We start from the raw sequence: 25,154 nt of genomic DNA on the forward strand, positions 1-25,154 counted from the left end.
AAGAAATTGCTATCAAGAGACTCTCAAGAAACTCAGGGCAGAGTGCAAAAGAATTCAAGAATGAGGTTTCGGTAGTGGTAAAGCTTCAACACCGCAATTTAGTTAAGCTATTAGGATTTTGCTTGGAAGGAGAAGAAAAGATTATTATCTATGAGTTTGCACCCAACAAAAGCTTTGATTACTTCCTATTTGGTTTGCCCCCAACATTCCTCTCTTTTTCTGAGTTATTTTTTTATTTTTTTTAATTCTATTATGATTACCTTGAATTACAAATTCTAAATTTTATGCAAACCCAAGAAAAAAGAACTAAGATAATGATAATGAGAAAATATGATTGTAAACTAATTCTGTGTTCTGTCGAGAAAATATGATTGTTTTTCAAATAGTCAGTCCTATCTAATTGCATCACTTCCAAATAGAGGAACCAGAAAAGAGAGGGGGTGGGGATACAACAGAGAAGAAGAATCTAAAGGAGAAGAGGCTGAAAAACAGGGGGAAAAGAATTACAATAATGGTGTTGCCATAAGTGTAATGTACCATTGGAAAACGAAATGCTCTAAAGAGAAAGTAGCCATTAGGTTTACTTTAGAGAAAACTCAGGAATAAAAAAGAAAGAAAAAGAAAATTACCATAACACAAGATGGAAGAAGTTGCACGAAGATGAACAGCTGTAATATGACGCTTGGTTAAAAGAGAATGTTTTCCGAGGAAATGATAAAAGCACCTACTGGACTAACTCCCCAAGAAGATGTAGTCACAGGATCTGGAAGAGTAAGACTCTTAAGAGGTTTGCCACAGTTCAGTCCTTGAACCAAGCGGTTAACTTCCGGCGCAATAACTAACCAATAGATGATCAACACACTATATTTGGGATTTTTCTGAATAAAATCTAAGTAAAAAGTTTATAAAATTCTTCAATTAAAGAACACTTGAATCAAATGACAAACATTCAATAGCACAGAATTAACTCCCCCACAAAAACCCTAATTCCTGAACAAGAACCTCTAGAAAAATATCCAACTGAAATCCATCAAACTTGTTAAAAAATCAATCGAAGTACGGAATTAACTCCCCCACAAAAACCCTAATTCCTGATCAAGAACCCCTGGAAAAAGATCCAACTGAAATCCATCAAACTTATTAAAAAATCAATCGAAGCATGGAATTAACTCCCCCACAAAAACCAAGAACCCCTGGAAAAAGATCCAACTGAAATTCATCAAACTTGTTTAGAAATCAATCAAAGCACCGAATTAACTCCCCCACAAAAACCTATCCCGACAAGAACCCCTAGAAAAAACCACCATCAAACGAAAACGAACCCCCACAAACACCCTAATTCCGAACAAGAACCCTTGGAAAAATATCCAACCGAAACCATCAAACTTGTTAAAAACACAGCCGGAAACCCCCACAAAACCAAGAACCCCCGGAAAAGACCACCGAAACCATCAAACGTAAACAAGGTTAACTCCCCACAAAAACCCTATTCCCGAACAAGAACCCGGCCAATTGAAATCCATCAAACTTGTTAAAAAATCAGTCAAAGCACGGAATTAACTCCCCAACAAAAACCCTAATTCCTAAACATGAACCCCGGAAAAAGATCCAATTGAAATCCATCAAACTTGTTGAAAAATCAACCAAATCAGTAAGAAAGAAGAGTATACCTGGAAGACATGGGGCTCAAGGGAGGAACTTAAGAAAAAGCAGAGCATCGTGGATCAAGAGATGAGGTTCGGGCAAAGTCGATGATGTGCTGAAGAAAGGCTTATCTTTTCGAAAGAGCTTAACTTTGTGAGAGGGAGAAAGTCGAAAAGAGATTTGTGGGCTTGAGTGGGCAAATAGTGAAACTTGTACATGGCTCAAACTATCCATTGTAAAAAAAACCACCTTTTAAAGTAAAGGCAACTATTTACCACTTTTATGGATAACTTTGGTAAACAGCGAAGCTTTTACCACAATTAAGATAGTGAAGCTTTTACCACGGTTAATGACAACTGCACTTTTACTACAGTTAAGCATGACTATATGCTATGGAAACAGGCAAAGTCGCAAATAGTAACTCTAATGCCCCGCATCTTTTTCTATTATTATTTTATTATTGTGGGTGAACGTGTCATTTTCAGTTAAGGTCAGATATTGCTTGTGGGTCCCACAACAGTGGAATTAAGCTGAACTGAAAGCAAGGAAATGATCAGCATAAATTTCTGAACCCGAAAGTATGAATATTCACACCCCAAAGTGGGCCCTATGTAAGTAGCAGAGCGGGCCCACGAGCCAATAAAGAAGCCATTAGGTAAGTAAATATATAGATCATATATGTAATATATATTATTTATTTGTAAAATAAGAGAAATGAGGCAAAGGCGGTGAGTAGAAGAGAGAGAGGGAGGCGGTGACACCTCCCTCTCTCTCCCACGTGCGTGGCTGAGTTTGTTTTCATAAAGGTGGGTTATGTTACGTGTGGGGTGAAGAAGTGAGTAAAACGGAAGTAAGAGAAAGGGATGAAAGGGAGAGACAAGTCATGGCATGCGAGAGAAAGGGATGAAAGGGAGAGACAAGTCATGGCATGCTTGTAGAGGAGAAAGGAGAGGAGAAAGGAGAGGAGAAAGAAGAGTGAAGTGCAGAATAGAGAAGTTGCAGAAATTGAGGAGGAAAGAGGAGGAATAGAAGAGAGAGAGTTGCAGGGGAGAAATAAACGAGAAAGAGGAGAGGAGAGAGAGGGAGAGGAGAGAGAAGATTGAAGTGGACTAGTGGAGAATAAGGAAAAGCTGCAGCCTGCAGAAAATTGAAGAGGGAGAGAGAGAGTTGAGAAAAATGGGGTATTTGCGTGGAAACAGAGAGATAAGTTGAGAGAATAGATCAGCAGAGGAGAGAAGATAGAAGAATGGAGTGGAGATGCAGAGACCGGTAAAAGCAAACAGCAGAGACAGGAGAGGAAAGAGAAGAGGATCAAGGTGGGGAGAGAAGAAGTGAAGACGTAAGAGAGGGAGAAGAAACCATGAGAGGAAGCAAGATGAGAGGTACGAAGGATAGAGAAAAGAAAAGAAAAGAAAAGAAAAAATAAATGCAGTTGCAGAATTGCAGAACGGTGAAGAAGGAAAGAGAAGATGAATAATAGGAGAAAGGAGAGAGAATGAGTGGAGAGGAAGTGGAGAGAGAGAGGAGGGGAGAAAAAGTGGAAAAAGAGAAGAAAAGACAAGAGAGGAGAGAGAAAGGAGGAGAGAGAAAATGAAGAGAAAATAATATTAAAAAAAAAAGGGAAAAATCTCCGGTTGGTTCCGCGTATTCGGCATAGTTGTTAATTGTTCGGGATACCGGAGGGAAAGCAGATTTTATCGGAACCAGGGTCAAAAACACACACGCATGGGACAGAGACAGGTAAATAATAATGACCAACCTGTAAATGTTAAGTGGATGATTCCTTTTAGTAGACATATAACATGCACATGATAACATAAAGTCTATTTTATTTATTCATTGATCCAATATATGGAAAGTACATGATATATGTGTGTTTGTGTATTGAACAAAATGCCTGGATTGGATGACAGCCTAATGATTTGATTGAACTACTTGACTTGAACTGTTAATTATAAATTTGAAATGATGATTATGCTTATCAGATATGGACTTGTCATGCACTCATATTTAAATGATTAAATTGTATGAATTGCGTTCAGATGAGACTGAATGAGGATTGGATTGAAAAATGTTTATGGAAAAGACAAAGCATGGTAAGGCAATTATGAAAATGAATATAAGAAAGAGTAAAAGGAATAAAATGTAATGGCTTCTGTAAGTCCTGGTACTTATGTACCCAAATGGGAGGGCATGAAGCGAGACTGAAAAGTGAAAAGATGTACTAGACTGATGATGGCCTCCTGTAGAGAACACCTGGCCTTGAGCCAAGAGACTGATGCCACTTGTGTGGTTGAGACTGATGCCACTTGTGTGGTTGAGACTGATGCCACTTGTGTGGTTGAGACTGATGCAACTTGTGTGGTTTAGATTGATGGTGCTCTCTCTACAGGTAGCGCTTAGGTCTAGTTTAATGAAAAAGAAAAAAAGAAAAAGGAAAAGAAAAGGATAAAGGATAAAGGATAAAAGAAAAGGAAAATGAAAGGAAAGTTTGGAATGAATGATGTTATATGATCTTGATGTGATAATTGATGCATAATGAACTGTCTGACTTACTTACATGGTTGTCTTTATCGCTTACTAGGCCGCAAAACTCATTATTGTAAATGTTGATAGGTACACAGATTCATGATAAAAGCAAGGTGTTGCCACCTGTCAATGCCTTTAAAGTTGAAGATGTAATCTTATATTCCTTTCGTTACGTTTGATGTTTGTATAACTAGACTATGCAGCTATATATTCTTTTGCCGGAAAAAATGGTTTGTTTAGCAATTTGTTTTTATTGATTATAAAGAGATGATAATGAAGAGGAGCTATCACGTGCCCTAGTGGAATGTACATGATGTGGGCCCCACCAAGCCTGTGAAAACTGGGGCCGTGATTGTAACTCTTATACCATGGTTGTCAATATCCGTTCTATATGGTTATTCATTAATACTGTAATTTGTTACTGTGGTAAAAAAAAGTGTCGCATCTGCCCACTTTTCTTGTAGTGCATTGGCCTAGCATATGAGGTATTCTTATTGGGAAATGTTGGTGACGTGTACTTCTTTCTTCTTATATCCTCCTCCCATCGAGCTATCATTAAGTGATATTCCAAAAAATATAGAAGTTTGGCCATGGAAATTGTGGTTATAACTATGCTCTTTTTTCATATTTCTTCCATCTTTGGACCATTTCTATTGATCTTTTGAAATCAAACTTCAGCTTCTCCAACTCCATTTCAATGTTCACAAAAGAACCATCTTGCTGATTAAGCCAGAAAGAGAAGCTTTTAGCCATAGTCCCAAGTTCCCAAGTTTTTCAATACAACTAAACTTGAATAAAACAATGTTTTGATTCTAACATAATATGATAAAACTAGTTCTAATTTTCTTGTCATGAGAATATTTATTGGGATTCTTGTTGACCCACATTTTATTATTACAAGATTAAAGTTTGGTTATTGTTTTCTCATTTCTTACTAGGATAATAACCAAGAAAATCCATGATCATTACTGAATGCAACAAATAAGAGGATTGCAAGCGACACTTGGACAGGATCGAAATTGTCAAAACTACAATCAGGCTCTTCATCAGACTACAGAATCATGAACACAAATAAGACTTGATGTTAAGAGAAACAGTTAAAACAACGCAAAAACAAAATCGAAAACAGAGATGTCAAATTCCCAGATAAGGCTACAACTCCTAGTTGAGTTGCTCTTTGAAGGGGTGTTAATTTTGCTGAAATAACCCAACTTGATTCAAAGGTTGGATCTGTCAAGGATAAAGGTTGAATTGGTAAACCACAATTCAGATTGAAATGGAAGTGTAGGAATATTGAAGTCAGCATATGGTAATGATTATAAACTGAACAGAATAGAGAAGTTCGAGTAAGATTGAGGAGAGATGGAAGAGAGTGAAACTCTGGAGAAAGAAGCTTTGGAGAAAGCTGGTGCACATAGGTCTTCGGAAAGGGCTAGTAATGGCTTCTCTCAGAAGATGGACGATGGGAATTCTTTCGCTGGGGTGGTAGGGACTTCCATTATGCCTGAGATTGATTCCCTCCCATCCCCTATGCAGGCTGGATCTTATCGGCATATTGTTATTCCTCAAACTGAGTACGAATTGCAGCGTACTCAATTTCGTTTCTCCTTGTTTGGGAGGGCCAACTTTCGTCAAACAACAATGGATGCTTTATGTGATCTAGCTTCTAAATCATGGAAACTAAAACAAGGAGTTTCTTTACATTCCTTGGGGAAGGCTTTCGTGATTTTTCAATTTAGATGTGAGGAAGATTTGTCTGAAGTTTGGAGAAGAGGTGTCTGGAATATTGGCAATCAACTGATTCGATTCCAACGTTGGCGTCCGGATTTTTAACATTCATGCTCCTCAACCATCTGCCAAATTGGTTTGGATTCGATTCCTTGATCTTCCTCTTGAATACTGACATGCCAAGGTATTACTTTCTATTGCTAAGATGGTAGGTCGTCCTGCTTCAATAGACTGTCGTAGTCGTCTAGGTTCTGTGGGACATTACGCAAGAATTATGGTGGAATTAGAATTGGAAGCTGAGCGAGTGTTTGAAGTTCAAGTAGAGCGCCTTGAACCTGGTTGCTGGTTCTACACGTGTTTTCAGCTTCATTCAAAAGGTGATCTATGAGGATGGAATTCAAAGATTTTTTCGATGCAATCAAGAAGGTCATTTGAGCAAAAATTGCAATGTTAATATTCCTTCGGCTAAAGAGAAGTTTGTTCCTCAACACTTGGCGCATGAAGATGCTATTCTGAATGAAGGTCCTAATTCTATTAGGATTGCAAAGACCCTGGAGTTTGAGGGTGAGAGTAATTCGTCCTCTCAAGTGGTTCATGCGGCTTTAGTGGAGGCAAGGCTGGTGGACTCTCCGTTAGCCAATGGGAATTTTGTTAATTCTTTTTTAAATCAAGGGGTTTATGCTTAATGAGGTGTTGGTTTTGGGTAAGGACTCTTCTACAAATCATTCTTCTTCGACTCCTACCCAGGATAGTGACCCTTTTGAACTTCAAAAAATCATTGATTCACACATTTACCCTTATCTGTTTTCAGTCACAGATGAAGGACGGCTGAACATGAAAATTTTCCAAAAAGACATGGTCAATATGGTAAAAATAAACATTAGTTTCCCAAAAAACCCCTACCCATTCACACATTGAGGATGGTTCTAATAATTAAAAACATATCAAAGGGCGAAAAGTGCCTATGAACCTATGAAAACAGTTCAAAATGTAAGTTTCCAAAAAACCATCATGGTTCAAATACACCTAGAAAATAGTAGACGTTTTCCTAAAATGTCCTTTACATGCAACTGCTCCTCATTTACAACTAACACAATATATTCCCAACCCCCTGCCCCCCACCAAACCAAAAAAAGGCTACAAAGGATATTTCACGACCTGAACTCTTAGTCTCTCTTGCATTCTTCTCTTTTCTCTCCATTAAGGATATTCTCTAAACTAAACTCTTAGTCATTGCTGCGTTCTTCTTCACATTAAGGATATTTTTCGAATTGCAGATGTATGTTGATCTTCCCTTCAATTCTTCTAATTTCTCATTATCTTCAACCGAACTTAACTCTAAATCTGTTGCATTCTTCTTCTCATTAAGGATATTTTCCAAACTGAACTCCTAATCTATTGTAGAGGTATGTTGCCATAGTATTTGTTATGGATGTTTGGCTTAGACCTCTGGACCCAGGTAAACCAACCAAACTAATGCTTTAGTTCGGTCATGGTTCATTAAATCCTGGTTCGTTGGCCTCGTAAGACATTTTTCGGCTAGACATTTCTCAGCAAAAAAGTTTGCTGAGAAGAGTGCTCCTTGTGATAGCCAGCTATCCCGAGAAGCTTCTCCGCTAACCTCTCAGTAGGCACCCGACAAGCTACTTCTCAAATAAAGCAACACTGCTAGAAGACTCTACGCATATCTCTCAAACGTCAATTGACACATTAATTTCTACATTGAATGCATTGAGATTCATTAAATGTTCATTGACAGTTAGGAAGCTTCTCATTTGCCTACTGTTTACTTGAGTACTGCACCCTACCGTTTTGTCTGCCGAAGATTGGACCTGCTGTCACATCTATGTCAGTGATAATCTGATCACCTTATTCAATGGGATTATGTACAGCTATGCTCAAGCTTCTTGGAGAAGATTGAAACTTGGCTTACGGACCAAACTACACTTCTCTGATAATCACCACCTCCATCCGGGATCTAAGCATCCAATGGTCACAAAGTAGGGTTTCCATCACCCCAGAGGTATGGGAACAATATATATACTAACACTCTTCACAAATGGGGTAAGATTCATGAACTTTAACTCTGGTTATTACTCTCCGGCAACTACTCAAGAAGATATTCCCTCTTCGTCTTCTAGGAGCATTTACTCCTCCATATGATGATTTATGTTCAACAATATATGACTTAATCATTGGAGGTGGCTTTCTGTCCTCAGAGACAGCCCACTCTCACTTTTCTTGTTTTTCCAGGAACCAAGAACTAGGTTTGATCTTGGAACGAACCAGTTGGGTCACAAGTCATATTTAATTTTGGAGAAACAATTAGGGTCATGCATTACACGATCAATAACAGTTGGGCTTTCTCTGGGGAAGCCAGTGAGTGATCCGCTTAGCAGATCATTGAGGCCTCGTCTGTTGCTGAAAGGTTGGATCTAATTGGCATTATTGTTGAGCAACCGCAGATAATCCAGCTGTCTCATTATAAGGTGACTAATTCCGTCAGAAATATGGGCAAGTTTATGGTTTGCATGTGTTCTAACCTATTGTCTAACATTTAAGTGCTTTATTGATTTCAATTTATAAATATCAAGAGTCGTGGCCAATCTGTCTTTGTTTGTTAAGATGAGTCGGAGAAAAGGATATCTGGTTCATGACAGTGAAGAAAGTATTCAGGCTATTTTCTAAAGATTTGAATTAGAAGGTATATTCATCTCAAAGACTCTGCACTTTCAATCTCCTCAAATCCTTTTTACCTGCATTTCTATGTTATTTAATATCTTAATTCTCAAAAACGTGTTAATCATGGAAACGAGACGACGTCGCAAACACTATATGTGGTCAGGTCCTCTCAAACAGAGAAGAAATCAACCAACCAAGAATTAGTTGATCTTGACGATTCCATAGCATAACAGAGGAGGAAATCGCAGCCATATTTTCAGAAGAGGAAGATTCAGGAAGAATCGGACATGAAAACGAGCCATCAACATACCCTAAGAGATCATATCCTCAAAGAAAAGGATAAAAACTGTGCTCTCCGGAGAGGAAAATTGGTGGCGTTGAGTTTTATGGGAAGAGAAGCAGCAACATTCAGCAGCACCACAAGCGATGTCACCGAAACCTAAGATGAAGCAGAGGTGGTGGACTCCATAGCCAGGATCAAACCGAAACAGGGGGCAAAGAATCTTGAAACCACTGATCTTGAAAACACAACAGAAACCGCCACCATGAAACAAGAAAACGCTGTTTTAAGAAGAAGAGGAAAGCTGACCTACAAATCAGAAGATCTTCAATAATGTAAGCTGATCTTCAAATTAGAAGATCTCCAATACTGTAAGCTGATCTGAATGTTCAAGTAGAAGCAGATCTGAGAAATAGAACTAAAAGACACGAACTAGTTTCAAGAGAGAAGGAACAGAGATCTCAAGAAACAAGCTTCAGATCTGAGATATCAAGAAGATTCAAGAAGAGTCGGTTCTTTGAACCGAAAGAAAATAAACAGCATCAAACCCAAGTAGTTCATGATACCATTATAACGTGAATATCTCATATATTTTATTAATAGTGAGTATAGGTATTTATAGTACAGAGAGATAGAAAGTACAAAAATACATGCTATTGAGTCACTCGCTGAGTCACTAGTTGGGACTGAGTAGAGGACTCTCTAACACCAGTAAATATTAAAAGACAGAATCTCATGGGGTTTTCACTCTCAATGTTGGTTTTGCTCATTTTGAAGCATGTGGATGTGCATCTGTAATGCCAGTCGTTGAAATCAAGAATGAATCAAAATGGCAGAGCTGTTTAGATTGTGAGAGCCTGAATGGAGATGATGGTTTAGTTCAAACTACTGGTATGTCTGAATCATTTCAAGGTCATGAGGAGTTGTGCTCATCATATGAGGAGAGCCATTATTCAAGAAGGCATTCATATGGATCTAGGGATGTGAAGGAGAAGGAAGGAGAAGGTTTCCTACACTTTCTAACAGGTTATTGAGTTTAACTCAACTTTTAGATGCATGTGACGTTGGGTATGAAAAGTATCAAGCTTGAGAAATTTTTTTTTTTTTTTGATTTCTCAAAGGTTGAGAATTGTTGCTCTTGGAAATGGTAAAAGAGCTGGCTATTAATCTATTACCAAATTCATGTTCTAAATTGAACTCAACATAATTGATATTTGGGAATGTTGGACCAACCTTTGCTTCAAATAACTTGATTGATCAAATTAGAACAACAAGCTATTATAAGTCAAATAGTCACTACACATTGATTAAATCTATCTAGGGTAAGTTAAATGTTCCCTTTATTAAATTTATCTACCTGATGTCGTCTTGTGATCCTCAACTCTACTTATGAAGCTTCAATTCAGCTAGTGTGTGCTCCATGGCCCTCTGCCACATTTTCTCATGTTGAACAAAGTTTGGGTGATTAAAGCATTTTCAGTTCCATGGAAGTTGTCTTCTTCTACAAACAAGCAGCCTTTTGGTTCTGAGAATTCCGTTGCTTGAGAGCTTATTATGCTTAGCTGTTTTAGATTTTGAGTAGTCCATGAGCCTGATACCTTTTGTTCCTATTCCAATGCTCAGTCTTGCATAAATTCAGCCAACAGCTAAGGTTTTTTGTTAAGTTGATATGAAATTTTGATGTTTGAGAAAGTTCTCAACCATGGTTGTCAATTTTATGTCTTTTTGGATGAAACTTACTGAATTGGTTATATTGTGAATTTTCTGAGTAGGCAATTTATTTTGAAAGCTTTGCATACTTAAAAGAAGCAATGATTAATTCAAATACTATTTAATGTAAAATTATAAAATGGGTTGTAAACGGTTTATAACGGGGCGCGGTTTCCGGCTATAACGGGCTGGTGAGGTTCGGTTTAACGGTTTGGACTATAAATTGACACTGCTACATCAGATGTTCATATACACGTGCATCATTACTATTATATAATAAATAAAGGACACAAGCAATTGAGAGTTGGAGACTAAACCCGATAACCCGAGAATCCAGTAGGAAACGGGCAACTGGTTTTTTGTTGTATCGTGATTTTATGGTAACTTTGAGGAAACGGTGTACTAATAGGAAAATATGTTCATCATGTGATGTTTCCGGAGAGGAATTTGATTCTTCGTCGTCTTGTAGAACTTCACATCCATTGTTTCCCATGGGCATACACCTCAAGCATCAATTCCAACAGCAGCAGTAACAACAATAGCGCTAATAGTTACGTTTCCGCTAAGCTAACCAGAAGAACATAATCCATCCTCTTACGAACCTCTTTTCTTTTTTGAATTTTTTTTTTGCAGTGTCTTCCATTTCTGTTCTTCAATCTTCGCTGAGAAAGCTTTTCATCCATCCCTTCCTCTTCAATTTGATATCTTGGTATCTTCAAACGACTTATTTGTTTGCTCTTTCCAGGAACTTATTGCGGATCGATAGTCAGATGTCCACACCGATCGGCTTCTTCAATCCTTCAAATTTCGCCGACCAATCTCATCCACAATACGTTCCTCCCTGTAACGTCTTCTAACATTTTTTCTTTTTATTCCAAAAATTGTGTTAATTTATTGTGGAATTTTGCTGATTTTGTGGAACACTTATTTTACTTTTTTTGTAGTTCATGTTGTCGGATTCGCTCCTGGTGCAGTCCCTTCGATGGACTGCGGTGGGAACGATCTGATGTGGAATGATGGTTCCGAACCTACGAAAAAAAAATTGAAAGAACAAGACTTTTTGGAGAACAACTCGCAAATAACATCTGTTGATTTTCTGCAAACACGATCGGTTTCGACTGGGTTAGGGTTATCCCTCGATGACAGGCGTATGGCTTCTTCGGCAGACTCGCCGGGTTTCTCCCTCTTCGATAATGAGATCAATCAGGAGTTGCGAAGACAGGATGCGGAGTTGGATCGATTCGTCAAACTTCAGGTTTGGCTTCTTGTAGAACTTGCGTTTCATATCTTTTTGGTAGATTCTAGTGTTTCTCAAGTAGAATTTTCGCTTGGGCCACCTTGATTTGGTATTTTGCTAGTCGCATTGTCTGACATGTTTGTCATTGATTTTCACGACTACAGGGAGAGCGGATGAGACAAGCGATCTTAGAGAAGCTTTATGCCAATCAACTCCAGACTCTTTCCATTGCCGAAGAAAGGATACTTCAGAAACTCCGTCAGAAAGAAGCAGAAGTGGAAGACATCAATAGGAAGAATATGGAACTTGAGGAGAGAATGAAACAGTTGAGTGTAGAAGCCGGTGCTTGGCAACAACGAGCCAAGTCCAATGAGAACATGATCGCTACTCTCAAGTTTAATCTCCAGCAAGTCTTTGCACAGAGCAGAGACAGCAAGGAAGGGTGTGGTGATAGTGAGGTTGATGATACGGCTTCTTGCTGCAACGGAGGGGTTATTGATTTCAACCTTGGCTCCAAGGAAAACAAAGATTTAAAGGAGTTGATGACTTGTAAGATTTGTAGGCTCAATGAGGTATGCATGCTTTTGTTGCCCTGTAGGCATTTATGTATGTGTAAAGATTGTGACTGTAAGCTTAATTTCTGTCCCCTGTGTCACCAGTCAAAGCTTTTCAGCATGGAGGTCTATATGTAATGATACGGCTTGTATACATTTAAAGTTTATACCTATCAATCTCGTCTATCTTGATGATCAGTTCATGCTTATTTGCTTTACCTTTTATATTTCTTCTCTTTCATAATTGTTTATCATGCAATCGGAGTGCATTGTTTTTCTTGATTATGATTTCTCCTTCTAGTGGGTGGAAACTCTATTTGTATGGTCTTAAATCTTTAAGACATAACCTTGAGCTTATTTTCCATAGGTCTTGTAGTTTAGTAAGTTATATATTTGCTTAATCTGGCAGTATTTTTGACATGAGTGCTCTTTTCATTCATTGGCCATTTGTTAGTACTCTCATATAGATCTCTCTACGACAACAATAATCTAAGCCTTATCCCAACATAGTGTGGTTAGCTATATGGATTTAAACAAAAACAAAGTAGGGAAAAACAGAAAGACAAAGGGGAATGCGGCCGGGCCCATTGGCCATTTGTTAGACTCTCAAAGACTCCCAAAACAGCCATCCCACATAGTGTGGTTAGCTATATGGATTTAAACAAAAACAAAGTAGGGAAAAACAGATTCAAAACAAAAAAGGAAATGACAAATGGGGAATGGCCGGTGAATGATGAAAAATAAAAGAATGGTAGATACAAGTAAGAGGAAAGAAGCATTGCTAGTTATATTTTTGACTCTAATACATTTACTCATTACTTTATCCTTCCTAGTTTTTCAACACATCCATCTCAACATCCTACTCTATGCTACACACAGCTTCTTAGTAAGACTTTTCTTAATAGCCCAACAGTTTGCACCATACACCATAGCCAGTCATATAGCAGGTCCACAGAACTTCTCTTTGAGCATTAAAAGAATACATCTACCACTCAACACTCCAGACTTACCTTTCCAATTGCTTCCCACTTTAATTCTACCTAAACATCATTGTGTATGTTTTTATTCATGATTAACTCTGGATATCTAATATAGTCACTTTGTGGTATTCCTCTTTCCTCTATTTGCATCATGTAAGCATCCGTCGTAAATGTAACTAAATTATGCATCATATACTTTGTTTTCGTTTTGACAATCTTTAGGCCTCTTGTTTCCAAGGTTGATATCCATAGTTCAAACTTAGCGTTAATCCTTGCATTTGTCTTATGCTCCAAAACAATATCATCAGCAAAGAGCATATACTAAGGGCATTCCCATACTTACACTTGGTGAGATCTTGTCAAAATTTTGAAAATATATTTTCTAAATTGGAAACTAAGTTTGATTGAAAAGAGAAACTTAAGCCTACTTTCAAATTCTGATATTAGAAAGTAAACTAGCCTTCTAAATCTCCACGTGAAGGCAAAATAGACCATTCTCATATTAGGTCATCGCTAGCATAGCCATGTCAAATCAAATGGATGCTGTTTTTATGATGCATACAAGTGTAGTTATATAAAATCATCACGTTACTATATTGCATATAGTGCACTGTGCACCTATCTGCACCGAGGGACCCCACGAATGGCTTGGTCACCTGAGAACTATGCTCCCTCTCAAGTCCCAACTTCTTTCTCCAAACCTCCCTCGCTTGAATGTTTTTCTCACCCATAGTATTTATTGCCCATCACATTACCCTCCCCCCCCCCCCCCAACATCTCTCTCACAAGACACCTTCCCAATGTATTTCCCTCCAAAGGCGTTTTTTGAATGTGACACTTCCAACTGAGCTCTCTCTTCCCCCTTCCCCTGCTCCCTTGCAACTATATTTGTACTTGTATATGTATATATGAATTAAGATATTTTTTATCCAAATTATCCTTGTACTTGCTTCTCTATTAATATAAAGTTAGTCTTTGTTCTCCAACATTTTTCTAGTTTATTTTTGTTTCATATTGTGCTATCCAAATTTGATCCAACATCAAGAAGTAAACTTGATGATACAGACATTGTCAACAAGAAACTGTCATGGTTAATTGGAACAAACCTTGTCTCGCCTTCTGCCAAGTCTCTTAGTCCTCCCAATTCAAAAATGCATCAACCCACAAGCTTCTCATCCAAGGACTCAACTATCAAGGGTCACATAATTAGCTTAGTTGGTATCTCTAACAAGAAAAAAGAAGAGGGGGGGGGCTTAAGAAGTAAATAGTGACCGAGTTATGAGCTTTGCTATAGTATTATTATGCACATTGTGGACAATACACATATGCTGCCAAATTAGAGTTTTTAGTGCCTTTTTGTGTTAGATGCCAAGTGATCTTGATTCCTATGACTTAATGCAACCCTAGTGGTTATCTTTCCCTTATCCTGTGTTTATATTTGTAGTTTTGTATGTGAGAAGATAGTGTTTTGATTTGTAAACTTTGTATTTTGGTTGGGACGGAGCCCCATCTGAGTAAGAAGTCCTCTTGTGGTGAAAGAGCCTCATACTTGGGTAAGTGAATCATCAAGAAAGCTGTCAATTATATGGTCCTTCCTGATACTTTCTATCTTTTTACTAGGCTTTCCATTACTATGAATTGAATCTTTGTTGTCCACCATTTGTCCCTGTTTTGTAGTTTACTTTGAATTTCAGTTCAGGCTGTATGGTGCTAGATGGATATTAGCATGCCAGTTGTATTATTGTACTCCAGGTGAGATGTTTGTACTTCATCAGTCTTCTGGTAGTGATTTAGAATCAAAGGCTGGACAGAAGAAGTTTGAACCAGGATCAAATGGACCAGCATTGGACCAGGCCAGCTGAAGCCAGCCTGGTCAGCCCAGCAGTCTTCTTAAAGGGCCAAAATAGGCCCAAAAAACTGGCCACATGAAACGGTACCACAGCCCCAGATTTGATTCCGTGGTGATATCCTATAGAAGATTTGTGGGGCCTCAGATCAATTTCATGGAGATTTTATTCTTGGGAGATTAGTTTCTAATTCCATTATTGGCTGATTTTAGAGAACTAATTTGTAATCTCAGTTTATTTTCTGTTTTAGTTAGTGTTATTGTTGAGAAGATCCATCTGTCAAGTGTCAACAAAGCAGTTTCAAATTTTGAGATTAGTTTTTTTGTATTTTCTTAAGCTTAGGGCCACTTATTAACCACCGTTTTGTCATAATGAAATTAGACTTTGAGAGAAATCAAATTTGCAGTCCATGTTGCCATTGCTTATGGACCATCCCCCTTCAACAGCTGAGATAGGGTATCCCTCTTCTCCTTTCTTTGTTGATCTTCTTTTCCCTTCCCTAGTCTAATTGATCCCCTATTTTATTACAAGCTGCTGGTGAGACCCTCTTAGGGCCTGGGCAGAGCGAAAACAAAACAGAGATACAAACAAACAAACAAGGAGAAAAAAAAAGAGTTTGGTGTGGAATGAAACGGGATTTATCTATAAGCATGATCGTGGAAGGCAAATGAAGCACCGTCACCCCCCAACCAGTCCGTAGTGGGCTCAGTTTCTAATCGGATTTACCCACAGGTTAATTTCGTTCTGATCCGAGATTTGAAATCTCTAGATTCATTTAACCAAACCGGCCCTTAAGTGATCAGAACAGAGCCACCATTTAAGAAATACACTGCTGTTGCTGCAATCAATCAATGAGAGACCTCTTGCACCCTGCAGATCTGCTCCGGCCTTAATTTTCTCCTGGAACCTTATTCTCCACTTTCTCAGCAATAAAAACTCTGATCCGTAGAGATTCTTGGGACTGACCCAAAATGCGAGGAACTCCATGTGGAACTCGATTTTGAAGTCTAGATTCTCACTGGTTTCCTTTTATTGTGGCTTTACACCTGAGTCTAGTACTGATTTTATTGAAAGCTTGAACATCATACTTGGAGCCATTATCCTTAGCAACGTAGGTCACAAGCCCATATGTAGCATAAGAACAAGCTCCAAATTAGCCCGGTGAGGCAGTGGGATGCAACTGCTGTGAGAGGCAGCCTGGCCTGATGATGTGACAAGTTTTTGTTGCTTTAGTTGAGCATAACATAAGGCAGCCCCACTCCAAATATAAGCATGAACGAAGAAGAAGACCAAAATACTGTTTTTGTAACTGTTCACATGATGGGTGTGAAAGCCAACATATCCCCTATTTTGTAATGCCTAATGCTGACTTAGTTTAGTTTCTATTTCTAGTTTCAGGAATTATTTTTATCTTATTGCATTAGGGTCTCAGGTAGTTTCTAATTTCAGTTTGTTACCATTCTAGGAGTTCCTTAATGTTTATAACAAGCTTCTGTTTTTTGAGATTTTCTATTATGTAAAGCTGCAGCCAAGCTTTAAATAGGCCCTTTTCGCTGCAATTAGGGGAGGGGGGAGAAAAGAAAAAAAAAAAAGACTTGGAGAAATTGAATTTGTGGCATTAGCTTCAGTTATGGAATCAAATCCATGTTGAACAGCTGAGATAGCTGCGGGTGAAAGACCCAGGGCTGAGAACGCCTTTTCCCCTACTCTTTCTCTTCTTCTTATTTTCATCTTTCTTTCTGTTAGTCTTTTATATATAAACAACAAAAAATAAAAATAGCAGAAGGGAGGGAAGAAAGAAAATTAAGAGTTCTAGTTATTTAATTTGGTCTCCAATATTATATTGATCCTAATTCCATCCCTAGTTTGAGGTCAACTCTTGCATTATGATAGGAATCTTCTATTTGGACAAAGTTTGTATTGTTGAAACAATCAAGGATGAACACAGTAACGATAACAGAGCAAAAAATAGAAAAATAAACCTAGTTTTGATGGAGCTAATCCCCCTAATAGCAACACACTGCCCCTAACTCCCACAAAATAACTCATACCCTTCCTCATGACTTTCCCCCTTTTTATCCCTCATCAGCAACAGTTGGTTATGGTACCCACCCTCTCTCAACAACATATTTCCTCTAGATTTTGTGCATCTAGGGGCCTATCACTACAGCCCTGTTGAAATTCCTCTTGTTCTCATGGTGAGGTAAGGGCAGAATCTTGGTCTTCACTTTCTTGCCATATAGCCATGCTAATCTAGTGTCCTCAAAAACAAACCAGTCCTCCTATATGTGGACATAGGAAGCAAGCATTCCTAAGTACTGCACTGGGCTGCATAAATGGCTGCCCTTATATTCTTCACATCTTACTCAGCAATTCTCTCAAAGTCCCAATGGCAGGCCCATTTCCAAAGACGCAACTGCTGTCCAATGGCACTTTCCAGTTTAATGGCTTGTAGTGTTCTATTCTTTTCATTCTTCAGCAAAGCCTCAATTGAAGGAAAGTGATCGAACCCTCCAAATGGAGGTAGAGTTTCCACCCTCCATAGCTGCTGATATAACCAGGCCTAGCCTGCATATAATCCCTGGAGGTTTAGACCACAAACCAGGCCTTATTGCCACACCAAGGGTCTGGCTGAATTCTGTCCAGAGGTATTTTGGTCATTTTACCCCTCTTACTCTTTGGAACCTTAGTAGGGTTGGTCAAATGCAGACTACTGTTAGGAGTCCTTGTCTACTTTTATTGTTGGGTTTGGTTTGGTTTTAGTCAAAGTTATTGAAAAGTCCCAGTATGGGTAGGAGTCTCAATTAGAGAGGAATTCACTTAGAATCTACTACTTCCAAGGATTCTAGATCTACTTTTATTTTATAATTTGGATCAGTCCTTTATGAGTTATGATAGAGTTCTTGTTGGAATGATGGCTAGGTAAGAGCCCACTGGAATCCAATTTTCAAGTAGGATTCCTTCTTGAAGTTGGCTGCCTTATTTTTGCAAGTTACTTTTGATTAGGAGTTTAGTTGTTTCATTTAAGCTAATGAGTTGTAAAGGGTATCCCAATTCAAAGTGAATCCCTTAGTTGAGTCCAAGTATGCTTCCTAGTTGGAGTCAAGGTAGAGAGTCCTAGTTTAGTTTTCCTTCAGCGTAAGGCTATAAAGAGAGCCACCCCCTTGTGTAAAAATCAGACTTGAATGAATAAAAAACCAACATTCAAGGAAGACTTAAAGAGTCCTGGGGGAGAGCCCCACAACTTGGGTTTTGAGAGTTCTTATTTTCTGCAATTGTGTTTCTTCTTCTCTAAGTCTGCAGCAGCCATTGAAGCTTCTGAATTTCTGCAACTTTTTCAAGCAACATCCTCTACAAGTAATTATAGGCATTCCCCAACCCCTGCCATCCTTCCCTACCCTTAGGCACCATCCTAAACCCTAAAGCCATGACCAGGATGCTCCTATCACCTTTTTTTCCTATCTTTCTGGAATTTTTCTTAGACCTAATTTCAAGGTCGGATCTATGGCAGTCTTAACTGTTAAATCTGTCCTAAACTTTTAAAACATCATTCCCCTAACCCTGGTGACCTTTCCTCCCAATTTCAGCCCAGTTGGACCAACCCAAACCCTAGTCTAATCCTAATCCTAGTTTCACTAGAACTCTCACAACTCCCAAACCCCTCAACAAAACCCTAAACCCTTTTAGATTACCTTCCCCTGCACATTCACTACCTCCCCTTCAAACCCTAACCCTAACAAAGAGTCCCAAGCCAAGTAGGAAACATAGTTTGAAGCCTAGCCTTAAGGAATTAATTGTGAAGTTCCTGAATAATAAAACATAATTAATTCTCTCAAGTTTCAGCCTTAATACAGCTTGGCTGAACCATATCTTTCCCTCCAGGCTATTCCCCTCTTAACCCTGGAGCCAAGGTTTGGGAAGTTGAATAGGCTCATCTACAAACTGGTCATATTTAGTTAAATACAGTTGTTGTCCGCTGAGATTTCAACCTAAATAGCATGGTTTTAAAATTTGCTGCTGGTTCAATTTGAGAGGATCCTGAAGACTGGCCCAGACCCTAGGTTACATTAGCTGCCTTGTGGACATGTTGAACCATTTCACGTGTTGGGGCGTCAAGTCCATAACAACGGTTGGAGCAAAGATGCCTCTCTGTAGCAACCTTTGAGTATTAGGCTGAACACCAGAGCTGGGTAGATAGGAACCAACATGACATCCTTGAGCCTTGTTCTCCAACTAAGGGTTTCAAATGCTGGCCAGTGAACAATCCAAAGACTTTGCTGCACTGTATGGTCCATCAACACAAACTCACAAGCCTCTAAATGTGAGGTTGTTAGATTCAAAATTAGGTCTTCAGGAAGTTCATTGCTGCCCCTTACAAAAAAGGTACCATGAAAGAGATCAAGAAGAGAGGAAAATCCCAGAAATCAGTTATGCCTGAATCCTGCTGGAGTTCTGTCGAAGAAACAAGGCCCCTCCTGCTAGCTTCGAGTGACAGATCTCTGCCTCCTTTGACTGCTTTCTGGCATGCAGGTTTGGTTGAAACGATGGAGGTAGGGGATGTGTGAATAGGATTTTTTTCCGAAAATATCCCTCGTCATAACTCCTTACTAATGGTCCAAATGCTTCTTGGGCCCCTGGGTGCTTGCTTTCTAGCCCACCCATTGGGCTAAGCCTAGCATTGTTCTTTAGAGCCTTGTTGCAGGAATCTATTGATTGGGCCAAATTTAGCTTCTTTACGGGGTACGCTTTAGTTGGGCCCCTTATGGCCTAGTTCCTTGTTTTAATATGCCGCGAGAAATGCATCAACCGGCCTAGGGTTAGGGGTGCGATCAGCTGAATTGCTGCTTGGATCTCGGCCGCTGGTCCAGCGAGGAACTGTGTAACGTCTTGCCACCTGTGGGTTCACAACTGCAATCAATACCCAAAAAATGTCTCCCAAAATTTTGTTATTGATCTTTATATTATGACTCTTCTTGAGATGTTGGCAATTGATCATGGGCAAAACGAAGCTGGAACTCACTCCTTAACTGCCCCCCCCACCCCCCAAAAAAAAAAAAAAAAAAATAAAAAAAAATCTGAGAAAAGGGTCCCTCCATTGCTGGTGTTGCAACCAGACAATACTTCCTTCACCTTCACTCTCACCCAAGGGGGTTTCACTGGAGATCATCCCGCCCAATCAACCTTCTCTTTGATCAGATGGTGCTTCTCCAACTTTCCATTCCTGTCGACCTCAACATTATGTTTATCTTTATGAAACTCCCCAGTTGAAACCTTATTCTTCTCATTCTAAGAGATTTGTTGCTAGTTACAAAGTTTGAAAACTGATCTAGAATATATTTACCTTCTGCAACTGCTTTGCTGATCTGTTCCATTGTGACATTTTGTTTTTCTCCAACATCAGTTTTCACTTCAATGGATATGAAAATTGATTTTTTATCCACAGTGATGTAATAAATACCGTCAAACCTGCTCAATTCCTGTGTCTTCTCTCTCTCTCTCTCTCTCAGTACTTCAGCAGCTTGTTCAACATTTGAATTAAGTTTTGGAGCTTCCTTGAAGCTTGACAAGTTAAATTTTGGCCAGCTTTTATGATAGACCCACTCCGAGGCTTCTCCTTCCAGGTGTTGGAGAGCTACACCCAACTGATCTTCATACTCAATCTGATGTTCCCAACCAAAAAGTATAGTTTTTGCAAGCCATCCATGCGCCCTTTATCGGAAAACATGGATGATCCAATTTCCATCTTTCTTCCTCGGATTGAAGAGGCTTTGGTACCAATTTGATAGGAGCCTCCTATTTGGACTAAGTTTGTATTTATGTAATAATCATGGATGAACTCAGTAACAATTACAGAGCAAGAAAATAGGGAAATAAAGCCACAGGCTGCCCAAAACTCGCACAAAATAACCCATACCCCTTCCTAATAACTTCACCCCTTTTTGTCCCTCATTCGCAGCAGTTTGTTATGTTAACCTCCCTTCCTCCACAAGTCTTGCTTTTGTGGGCCTATCACATTAGTTAGGTTAATAGTCTTACACTAGGTAGTATTCCTGTGGAACAGGATTTCATTGTGTTGTGTAATCAGCGTCACTTGTTTTTCAACGTTCTAAGTAGTTTAGAACTTGTGGAGTGGAGTCTTCCTCATTGGTTTATAGAATATGGCTTATTCTTTTAGCGACTTGCAAGTCTATTCTCTTAAGATAGATCAGCGCACTTCAAATAAATGCTGAATTACACCGTGTCTTGGTGGTATTAATGAATTGAGAATGTGAAAGAAAATCAATAAGATTATGTTTAGAATATTTCTAATGGATATCGTATTCAAGTTTTGAAATGGCTGGCTAATGATTAAGAAAATTTTCTTAATGAAAGAGTCTCTGATATGAATCTTTGTTGAGTCTGATCTTGAAATTGTTGAAGGGGCCAGAAGTGAACTTTTAAAAAACTTGGAATGATGGGTTATGAGCTGACCTTGAATTGAGTTGATTCTAGGGCAAGTATCCGGTAACTGAATCCATATTGTTGCGATAAGGCTGACTTCATGTTGTGGGTCATTGCTTTTCAGAGGTGCATGGCAGTAATTGGATGATAGAACAGGTAAAATGTTACCTTCTTTTTCTATTTAGGTTTGGAGCTTTATTGGAATATAGTGACCTACCTGGAGCAATGGGATTTTTCAATTGCGACCTAGTAGTTGTGGATTTGAGTCAAGAAACAACCTCTCCATGAGGCAGGAGTGAGGTTGCATACACTATGACCCTCCCCAGACTGGTGCTGGGAGTCTACCATACTGTATATGCCCTATAGGAATTTTTGTGATAGTTCTACTAGATTTTGAAATGCAATGAAAATCACAAACTCACAAGCAACATTCTCAGGAGGTGACAAAAACTTTGGTGATGCACCCAAAAACTGGAAAAATGGTGATGGAAGTGATCCTTGCTGAAGTTTTTCCTTGTGTTACAGATGTTTTATCTGTGTATGCTGCAGGATTGGAAATCTAGCTCCAGTGGAAGTAGAAAGGGAAAAATAACACCATCTTTCATATAAGATGACAACATAAATTCTTTCTTATCTGTTGCAACCCTTTTCTTTAGACTGTGTTAGGTGCAATAGGGCAGCTTATGACATAAATTGTGCAAATAGCCACTGGCTGGAGATGTTTTGCTAGTCAATGTCATGAAGTTTTACTTAGTGAGGTCCACTGCAATATTCTCTCTCTGTCTCTGTCTCTGTCTCTGTCTCTCTCTCTCTAGGTTTGAGGCAAGTGGTGGACAAACTTGTTAGGATTTGGTGTGTAAAGCATGTTTGGATGCTTAGTTGGGTTTAATTTGCAATAGATATTGTGTGGTATTTAAGATTAAAAAATTGTGAGGTTGGGAATGGCAGTGCAACATTGAGGTTGCTACATTGTGACATAGTCACAAGTTCATGTTCGAAAAGAGCCTCTCCACAAATTGGGATGTAAGGCTGTGATATATTATGATTCCTCAGACACCACGCTGTAGGTGCGTTATGACTGGTTATGCGAATATCTAAGTTGACTAACAACTGGTGTTGTGTAGTTTTGTTGTGTTTGCTTGTCTGTCATCTGCTTGGTCATTTAAAATTTTCCTTTGTATCTATTTGGTGAAGGCAGAGGATCTCGGGCTCTCCGTAAGTTAATGATTCGAAACCACCCCTAAACCCAACCCAATCCCACTCTCCCCGGGATGTTAAAAAGTAATTACCCAAATACTGGGAGGTGACTGATGTTGTTGGTGATGGACTAGCTTCTTTTATCTGAAAATTCTCTGTGCATCATATTCCTTGGCCAGTGGCAAACTTTATCTTCTAATCCATAATTCTTGCAAGAGTAATTTCATTTTTCTTCCTTTGTTGCTATGGAAGTGATTTCTCAAATAGTTGGGGTGGTTCTGGGATTGACTTTGGTATGGGGCTAGCTTCTAAGATCTGAAACTTCCCTGTCCACCACCTTCCTTGCCCGATATCTAGCTCTTTCTTTTAGACTATCGCTTTTTTAAATTTGTTTTGCTTCCTCACTCCAACACCCCCCCCTCTTTTTGTGATGCCCAAACCAGAATAGGTTCTTGATTAAATAATACAGTGAGCTGCATTGCTTTTCAGTGCTTGTACATCCATTGTTGTGCTTAGATTTTGTGTCTACTTACTGCAACTTTCATATTAAGAATCAAATAGGAGCATCAAAAAATTATATTCCTATGAGAATCGTTCCTTTATTTTGATGATGTGATCTACTGCCCAGAAATATCTTTGTGAAGATGATGGAAGAACATGAAATTAGCTGAGAGAACTGGGTAATTTGACATACTACTGTCCATGTTCAATAACATATCTAGAACAAACTTAAGCTTCAGCCTTTTATCTTGAAAGAGATTATGAATAGAGCTAGTATATTTGTTTGTCGCCAGTATGAGTAACCAAATACCACAATGTCAGGCCAATCACATTTTATTTCGAAATGTGCGCCTATTCAAAGACATTGCCAATATGGAGTATTAGAACTTGCCGCTCCCTCTTGTTTTGTAGCTATTTATGTGGATTTAAAATTATTTTTCTTAATTCTGCTGCTAGCGTTACAGAGTTCATGTTGGTTTGCTTCGTCTTGTGACGTGAGACTTGCAAGAGTTTTACATTGATCTGATGCACACTAATGGGTGTAAGTTTGGCCTTGATGACCTAAACCCACCTTGGCCTATCTTAAGCTTGAACAAGGTTTGGGCTAAATATTTTTTGGCCCGAGGATGGGTCAGCATTGATTGAGGGTGGTCTTGGATCAGAGTAGGAGTGGTTAGGGTTGAGTGCTTGATTCTGTGTTGGCCTAGTTAGGCTTAGGGTAATGCTACAATACTTAGGATCAAGGTTAGGGTGTTTTAAAAGCTGGAACCCAACCTTACCCTAATTGCAGCCCCATATGATATATGGAGGAGAACTTCACCTATCATATTGATCTTACAAAGGTCTAAGAAAACTTAATGTGGTACCGTAGATGTGGGTGTATTCTTGTTGAGAATGTTGTTTGAGGTGGCTCTGCAATGTGAAACAGAGGCTTAAGACATCTGTGTTAGGAGGAGCAATCTGATTTTGATTAAAGGAAGACAATAAAAACTAGTATATGTATAAAATGGCATGGAGTGCCGATGTGGAATGTTCCATCTCCTTCGTTGAGAAGATGATGGATAGGGAGAAAATTGAAAACCAAGGAGAAGGTCAAAGAGTTCGTCTTCACTTCTGTTCTCGGTGACTATAATCAATCGTCTTCTCATCCACTAGTTTTATTACGTAGTTCTCAAATCCTAATTGAAGAGTGAAATTTGGTGTGTGAAAATTATCAATCTAGACTCCTAAGGCCTTGTGCCCCTGCTCTCGATGAAAGATTAGAATCAAACCATGACTGAAGCACCAAGAACATTGTTGCGATCAACCCACACGCAAGCCAAGTTGGTGAAGGTGGTGAAGTTTACGGCACTAGCTACCTTATTGTGTGTAGCTAGTGGTTGTGTAAATTTACATGGGCAGGAGGTTATTGGAATTAAAATAATATCAACTACCATAGAGATGAGATGGAATCATGGAAAGTCGAGGTTTAGCCATGGTGACAAGAGGTATCTTTTTAAGTGTAGAGAGATCATAAACATCATTCATATCCAAGTCCTGGGGTTGCATATCACTTGGCAAGTTCTAAAGGAACCCATGTTTCTCCGGTGTTTCCCACAGTGTTGGGTGACTTGGGTCCTTCCCTATAGTCCATTGACTAACTTGTACTTTGTCTCTCTAATATTATAACAGGCAATATCGCAATCTTCGTGAGCTTGGTGAGGTGTTAGCTGTGGTAGCTGTGGCATGTTTTTCTCTTCAACCCATCTCTCTCCCAACTGCCCTATCCAACTCTTTTGTAGCTCTCGGTTCTTCAGAAGCAGAGAGAAAGAGAGCTCACTCCAC

At 39.0% G+C, this 25,154-nt stretch overlaps 1 protein-coding gene across 1 annotated transcript; it reads left to right on the top strand.

Moving 5' to 3' along the window:
- Positions 1-10,986: 10,986 nt before the first annotated feature.
- LOC149016327 (putative BOI-related E3 ubiquitin-protein ligase 2) lies at positions 10,987-12,917 on the top strand. The gene is made up of 4 exons (XM_089157480.1): positions 10,987-11,123; positions 11,319-11,416; positions 11,518-11,828; positions 11,975-12,917. The coding sequence occupies exons 2-4, from the start codon at positions 11,344-11,346 to the stop codon at positions 12,500-12,502; spliced, it is 912 nt and encodes a 303-aa protein (XP_089013606.1). The 5' UTR covers positions 10,987-11,123; positions 11,319-11,343; the 3' UTR covers positions 12,503-12,917.
- The last annotated feature ends 12,237 nt before the right edge of the window (positions 12,918-25,154 follow it).

This window comes from Hakea prostrata, chromosome 5 (assembly GCF_041222555.1).
Source record: "Hakea prostrata isolate BN-2017 chromosome 5, UWA_Hpros_2, whole genome shotgun sequence".
Taxonomy (NCBI): domain Eukaryota; kingdom Viridiplantae; phylum Streptophyta; class Magnoliopsida; order Proteales; family Proteaceae; genus Hakea; species Hakea prostrata.